General features: G+C 40.7%; 1 protein-coding gene across 1 annotated transcript in view; it reads right to left on the reverse strand.

Annotated features, from left to right (window-relative positions):
- The window catches only part of Med1 (mediator complex subunit 1), a 42,899-nt gene that overhangs the window by 27,481 nt on the left and 7,647 nt on the right, over positions 1–7,771 (reverse strand). Inside the window, exons 3-5 of the mRNA XM_050156814.1 lie at positions 5,091–5,169; positions 757–811; positions 483–653 (exon numbers count right to left, since the gene is read on the reverse strand). Of these exons, the coding sequence (XP_050012771.1) occupies positions 483–653; positions 757–811; positions 5,091–5,169 (305 nt within the window). The remainder of the gene's footprint in view (positions 1–482; positions 654–756; positions 812–5,090; positions 5,170–7,771) is intronic.

Below are 7,771 nucleotides of genomic sequence, written 5' to 3' on the forward strand. Positions count from 1 at the left end.
TCGAGACAGGGTTTCTCTGTGGTTTTGGAGCCTGTCCTGGAACTAGCTCTTGTAGACCAGGCTGGTCTAGAACTCACAGAGATCCGCCTGCCTCTGCCTCCCAAGTGCTAGGATTAAAGGCGTGCGCCACCACCGCCCGGCAATTATACACATTTTATATCCATTTTTATTTTAGGATTTTTCATATTATCTGTCATGATTGTAACCTTTTAATAGGAATTGAAAGACTATTTCCGTATCTCACACATTTGTTCATTAGACCCAAGCTGTAATTTGTTAGTATGAAATGAAAAGGGTCCCTATGGTGTTTCCACCCATCAAAGCCCTTGTGTATAGCAGAGGACCCAAAACTCTAAAGTTTATTCTAAAACTACCAATGTAGACCATCATATCTCTATAGTAGCTTACAAAAACAAAAGAAAAACAAAAACAAAAGACAAGCTATACAGACCCCCAACAATTAATTTTTAATTATGTTCCTAAATAAAGCCCATGGACCGCAGTGAAATGTCACACATACCACAGGATTCTCCCCATGGTGGGCCACTTTGACATCACAGAGCTGTCCTGCAGGATCTAACTGCACTTCCACATAGAACATATCTGACGTGATGTAACATTCAGTGCCACTGGCACTGAGATGAGAGCCTAGTCTAGGAGGAACAAATTAAAACAAAAGTTAATAAAAGACATGTAAAATGCTACCTATAATTAGCACTGTGTTGAACATTTCTGCCCACGGATTAGATTACGTACCCATTCTGTCTGGCTATTGATTCCAAACGATCAGTCATCGCTGGCAAAGATGTTACTATAAAAAGATGGGGGAGAGGAGAAAAGAAATTAATAAAAAATATTCCAAATAAATTAATATATCCTTCTGTGCAAACACATAAACATATTTAATAGTTCAGACATGCAGACACTTATAATCTGCACCAAGTTTAGCATATGGTCTCCAACATCATCCCTGGAATCTAAAACTGCTTAATTATACACTTTTTTTTTTTTTTTTTTGGTTTATCGAGACAGGGTTTCTCTGTGGTTTTGGAGCCTGTCCTGGAACTAGCTCCTATGAATCAGGAGACATAGAGATATGGTAACAGGGTAAACAGTGATATCAGCACAAGACTGATGTGTAGTCCTCATTGTTAGCTGGGCTGGGTTTAGAAGCACTAAGTGACATACTGCTATGCATTGTTATTTTGAGACAGGATTTGTGTAGCCCTGGCTGTCCTGGAACCCACTCTGTAGACCAGACTGGCCTCAAACTCAGAGATCTACCTGCCTCTGCCTCCTGAGTGATGGGATTAAAGGCGTGTGACACCACCACAGCAACTCTGTGTGTTTTTGACGGTGTTTTTTTTTTTTTTTCCATATATATATGTGGGTTTCTGCTTGCACCTATGTCTATGCATCTCATGTGTGCCTGGTGACCACAGAATCCAGAAGAGGGCATCAGATCCCCAGGAACTGGAGTTATAAATGGTTGTGGGCTGCTAGGACTCCAACTCTGGTTTGATGAAAGAAAAATCAGTGCTCTTAACCACTAAGCTAACGCTGTAGCTTAAAGGTTTGAGGTGCTAAGCTCACTCTGAATATGGGTGGCACAATCCTAAGGTTAGGGTTCCTAGACTGAACAGGACAAAGGGGAAGTGAACTGAACACCAGCACTCTTCGTTGCATCTCACTGTAGGTGCAATGTGACTAGCCACCTCACTCTAGCTGCCATGACTTCCCCACAATGATGGACTGTACTGTTAAAATGTAAGGCCAAAAACAAACAAACAAACAAATTTTCCTTCCTCAAATTGCTTTTGTTAAGTATTTTAAAACAGAAATAAGGAAAGTAACCAATATTAAGATCTATTTATGGGGCTGGAAAGATTGCTCAGAGGTTAAGAGCACTGGTTGTTCTTCCAGAAGTCCTGAGTTCAATTTCCCAGCAATCACATGGTGGCTCACAACCATCTGTAATAAGATCTGGTGTCATCTTCTGGGTTGTAGGAATACAGGCAGAAGACTGTATACATAATAAGTAAATAAATAAATATTAACAAAATCTATTTAAACCAGATGGTGGAAGCACATGGAGTTAATCCCAGCACTCAGGAGACAAGCCTGATTTACAGCCAAAGATATAAAGAAACCCTGTCTCGAAGAGCCAAAACAAAACAAAACAAATGAAAACAAAAAAAAAAAAAAAAAAATAAAAAAGAAAGAAAAGAAAGAGAAAAATTGTGAGACCAAATGTTAGATAACTAACACTTGGGGGACAGAGGTAGAAAAACCCAAAAGAGACAGGCAAGAAGAAAAAAACCATGAACACCAGGCATGGAAATGCACACTTGTTATCCCATCCCTGTACTGTATACGTTAAGTTTCAAGTCAGATTGGTCTATGTACCTAACAAGAATAACAACAAAAAGAACAGAAATGCTGTTGCCTTTAGGGTCCTTGAACTTGCTCTGTAGACCAGGCTGGACTTGAATGTAAAGTTTCACCTGCCTCTGCCTTTGGAGTTAAAGGCAAATGCTATTACTGCCCAGGATCCTCCTTTTTATTTTTACTTGTTATCTGAGTCAAAATTATCTTTTTTTTAAAGATCTTTTTATTTGTTATGTATGAGGTATCCTGCCTATATATACACCTGCAGACAGGAAAAGGGCACCAGATCTTATTACAGATGGTTGGGAGCCAACCATATGGTTTCTGAGAAATGAACTCAGGACCTCTGGAAGAGCAACCAGTGCTCTTAACCGCTGAGCCATTTCTCCCACTCTGAGTCAAGGTATCTTTAACTTAGAAAAATGGTATGAAACTAATACAGAGGTAAAAGCAAAAGTGATCAAGAGTTCAAGGTCATCTCTGACTACGTAAAGACTTTTTGAGGGGCTGGAGAGATGGCTCAGCCATTAAGAGCAGTACCTCCTCTTCCAAAAGACCCAGGATCAATTCCCAGCACCCACATGGCAGCTCACAACTGTCTGCAACTCCAGTTCTGGGGGATCTGACATCCTCACGCAAATGTGCATATAAAATAAAATAGACTTTATGACCTGCCTGATTATATGCAACCATATCTAAAAAGAGAAGGGGAGTGACGGGAGAGATGACTCAACAGTTAAGAGCACTTGTTGCTCCTGAAGATGACCCTAGGTTCAGTTACCAGCACCCACATTGCGTTTCCCAAACATCCGAAACACCAGTTCCTGGTGATCCAATGCTGTCTTCTGACCTCCACTGTCACTGTAATCACAAGGTACACTTATGCCGAGGGGTGGGATTGGGGGTAGGAGGGTTAATGGTAATCCCAGCACTCAGAAGGCAGAGGCAGGCAGATCTCTATGAGTTCGAGACCAGCCTGGTCTATAAGAGCTAGTTCCAGGACAGGCTCCAAAAGCTATAGAAAAACCCTGTCTCAAAAATCAAAAAAAAAAAAAAAAAAAAAAAAANAGGCAGGCAGATCTCTGTGAGTTCGAGACCAGCCTGGTCTACAGAGCTAGTTCCAGGACAGGCTCCAAAGCCACAGAGAAACCCTGTCTCGAAAAAAAACAAAACAAAACAACAACAAAAAATAGAACAAAAGGACAAAAGGGAGCATGGATATAGTATTACTCTTCCCTGCCCCCAGTAAAGATGGTTTTGCACATATCAGCCGAGCATTATTATTTAATGTTAAAAATAAAGTTATAGTCCTGTATGACGGCATATACCTATAATCCCAGTACTCAGGAGGATGAGGTAAGAAGATCTTCAGATCAAAGATAGCAAGGGTATCAACTTGGAATAGTTAAGAGCCTATGTCAAAAAGCCCAAAGTAAAAATAAATAAATGTTTCAAAGCAAGCATGGTGGTAGATACCACAAATCCCAGCACTTGGGATGCAGAGGCAGGCAGCTCTCTGTGAGTTCAAGGTCTACAGAGTTCCAGGCCAGTCAAGGAAACATAGTGAACCCCTGTCTCAAAAGCACATAAATAAACAACAAATGCTTCGCAATTGGGATAATTTTTTGAACTGGAAAAAAGCATTTATCTTGTAGGCCTAACAACCTGAGCTCAAATCCCATTCCTTACACCAGAAAGAAAAAAAGCAACTCATTAAAGATTTCCAACTCAAGACTTCCAGTACTCAGGGGGCAGAGGCTGGTGGATCTCTGTAAGTTTGAGGCCAGCCTGGCCTAAAAATGAGTACCAGGACAGTCAGAGCTATTACACAGAGCAACCTGTCTTGGGGAAAAAAATTCTGGGTGCTGGAGAGATGGCTCAGCGGTTAAGAGCCCGGGCTGTTATGATGATGGGTCAGTCATCTATAATGAGATCTGGTGCCCTCTTCCAACCTGCAGGTGTACATGAAGATAAAACACTACACATAATAAATCTTTAAAAATTTTTTTTAAAAATTCTGAACTTCATATGTTGTTGCATGTAAACATTTGCATCCCTCTGTGTCTCTCTCTCTCTCACACACACAGCATAAAGTAAACAAGTCAATAAAAATTTTAAAAATTTGCCAGGGGGGTGGTAGCACACGCCTCTAATCCCAGCACTTGGGAGGCAGAAGCAGGTGGAGCTCTGTGAGTTCAGCCTGGTCTACAAGAGCTAGTTCCAGGACAGGCTCCAAAAAAAACACAGAGAAACCCTGTCTCGAAGAGCCAAAACAAAACAAAACAAATGAAAACAAAAAAAAAAAAAAAAAAATAAAAAAGAAAGAAAAGAAAGAGAAAAATTGTGAGACCAAATGTTAGATAACTAACACTTGGGGGACAGAGGTAGAAAAACCCAAAAGAGACAGGCAAGAAGAAAAAAACCATGAACACCAGGCATGGAAATGCACACTTGTNATGACTGCAGGCCAGAAGAGGGCACCAGACCCCATTACAGATGGTTGTGAGCCACCATGTGGTTGCTGGGAATTGAACTCAGGACCTTTGGAAGAGCAGGCAATGCTCTTAACCTCTAAGCCATCTCTCCAGCCCTTATCTTCCTTAATTTATATTTCTATTTTAAGTTTAGAATTCAGCCATGCCCCCAAATCCACCTTAATGTGAGTTTTAGTAAGATCAACAATTTCAAACGTGTGTACATACCTTTGAGAGCCTTTTGCAATGTCTCCAAACAGCTGACCAAATGCTGATGCCCTCCAGAACTCATGACGACCCTCTTCTCCTGTATCAAATCACAAAACAATTGAAACAAAAACATCAACCAAAACAATGTTTCAGGTAAACACATGTTATCCTAGCAGGAAAGTTACTGACTGAAAATAGACCACAGATTCTTTTCTTTTGAGACAAGGTTTTTAGCCCAGGCTGGCATTGCTTTCTAGCAATGGATGACCTTGAACTTCTGACCCTCCAGCTTCCACCTCCTGAGAAATTCTTTTGGAGAGGGCATTTTCTTTCTTTTTTGTTTGTTTTTCGAGACAGGGTTTCTCTATGTAGCCTTGGTTGTTCTGAAACTAGCTCTGTATATCAGGCCTCAAACTCAAAGATCTGTCTGTGTCTGCCTCCTGAGTGCTGGTATTAAAGGTGTGTACCACCACTGCCCGGCAGGAGGGGGATATTTTCTAATATCAATTTATTTCTGTGTATGAGACAAAGACTCATGTGGACACACATGGAGGTCAGAGTACAAAGTCTCTGTTGGCTCTGTCCTTCCACCATGTGAGTTCTGGTATCAAAATCATCACTCTCGGCAGCAAGCCCCTTTACCTGATGGATCATCCATCCCATCAATCCAAAATATTTTATGGTCTGAAACTCCTCCTATAGCCTAAAATGGCCATCAGACTAAGATTAGAGGTGTACACCACTCACTAACCTGCTATCCTGTCCACCTACCCAAGAAAAAAAAGTTCATGAAGACGAATACATCCATACCCATATGTAATAGTAAAAAAGGTAACCTAGTATCTAAGCTTTGGGGTGAAAAAAAACTGTTAAGAATCCAAATGTCACTGTTGAGATCTACCTCCTACAGAAGTGTGACATTACCAAACTGTGGTGACAAATACCTTTAATCGTAAAAGGATCTCTGTGAGTTTAAGGCCAGATAGGGGATTTCCAAGACTGTCAGGGCTATGTAATGAGACTGTATTTCAAAAAACAAAACAAACACCTATCAGTGGTGGCTCACCCCTTTAATCGCAGCACTCAGGAGGCAGAAACAAGTGGATCTCTGAAGGCCAGCCTGGTCTACAGAGTGAGTTAAGAGACAGTCACGGTTATACAGTGAAACCCTATCTCAAAAAACAACCAATAGGGGGCTGGAGAGATAGCTCAGTGGTTAAGAGCATTGCCTGCTCTTCCAAAGGTCCTGAGTTCAATTCCCGGCAACCAGATGGTGGCTCACAGCCATCTGTAATAAGGTCTGGTGTCCTCTTCTGGCCAACAAGCATACAGACAGAACACTGTATGCATAATAAATAAATCTTAAAATAATAATAATAATTTAAAAAACAAAACAAAAGTCTCTCAGGGGGACTAGAGAGATGGCTCAATGATTAAAAGCACTTGCTGTACTTGCAAAGGATCAAGGTTCAGTTCCTAGCACCCGCGTCCTGACTCAAAATCTGTAACTGGTGTCTGAAAAAAAAAAAGCTGGAGGGGCTGGAGAGATGGCTCAGCAAATAAAAGAGTATGTGTTGCTTTTGCAGAGGACCCAAGTTTGATTTTGCAGGTAACCCAAGTCACCTTCAAAGTCACTCATAAGCATCTGTGACTCGAGCTCCATGGGATTCAACAAATGCCCTCTTCTGACCTTATATGGCCGACAGGTACAGACATGGTGCACCTACATACAAAGATGAAATATTCACACATACAAAATAAAGTAAGTAAACAGAAATACATATATTTCTGGATGATGGTGGCACAGGCCTTTAATCCCAGAACTAGGGAGGCAGAGGCAGGTGGTTTTCCAAGTTTGAGGCCAGTCTGGTCTACAGAGTTTGTTCCAGGATGGCCAGGGCTATAAATAAACCCTGTCTTAAAACAAAACAAAACAAACAAATCAACAAAACTACACTAAGAACTTTCCCCCATTAATATCACTGTTGCATTTTTATCTTCCAGAGACCATGAACTTCTCGGCATTACTGAAATTTTGTTTCTGAGAATTATTCAACTAGGAAGCAGATGCAGGCAGATCTCTTTGAGTTGGAGTTCCAAAATAAAGCTGTTACATAGAGAAACCCTGTCTCAGAAAGAAAAAAATACTTTTCTTTGTATGCAAACTAAATAAGGATGCACATGCATTCATTTATAAAATCATAGTTTCAGAAGCCTCATTACCAGGATGGAGATATAGCTCAGCTGGGAGAGCAATGGCCCATATGAACAAAGTCCTGGCTTCAATCTCAAGACAGGGCAGTAACTGGTCATGAACATTTAACAAGGACATGGTGGCATTTGTCTATAATCTCAGCACTGAGAGGTAGGAGTAGGATGTAGGCTAAGATGACTTCAAGGTCACCCTCATATGTAAGCTAGATCATATGATCCTTACAAAAAAATTATGTTGTTTGATCTCCAAGTTTGAGGCCAGTCTGGTCTACAGAGTGAGTTCCAGGACAGCCTGGACTTTAGAGAAACCCTGTCTTAAAACAATACAACAAAACTACACTAAAGGTTGGTCCGAGAGTAGTGATGTTTACAACTAATTGATCACAACCAGTTACAGATTTCTTTGTTCCTTCTCCACTCCCACTGCTTCACTTGACCAACCTTTTATTTAAAAAAAAAAAAAAAAAAAAAAAAAAAAAAAAAAA

Source organism: Alexandromys fortis, unplaced genomic scaffold, assembly GCF_014885135.2.
Source record: "Alexandromys fortis isolate MF-2015 unplaced genomic scaffold, M_Fortis_MF-2015_v1.1 scaffold_31, whole genome shotgun sequence".
NCBI lineage: Eukaryota > Metazoa > Chordata > Mammalia > Rodentia > Cricetidae > Alexandromys > Alexandromys fortis.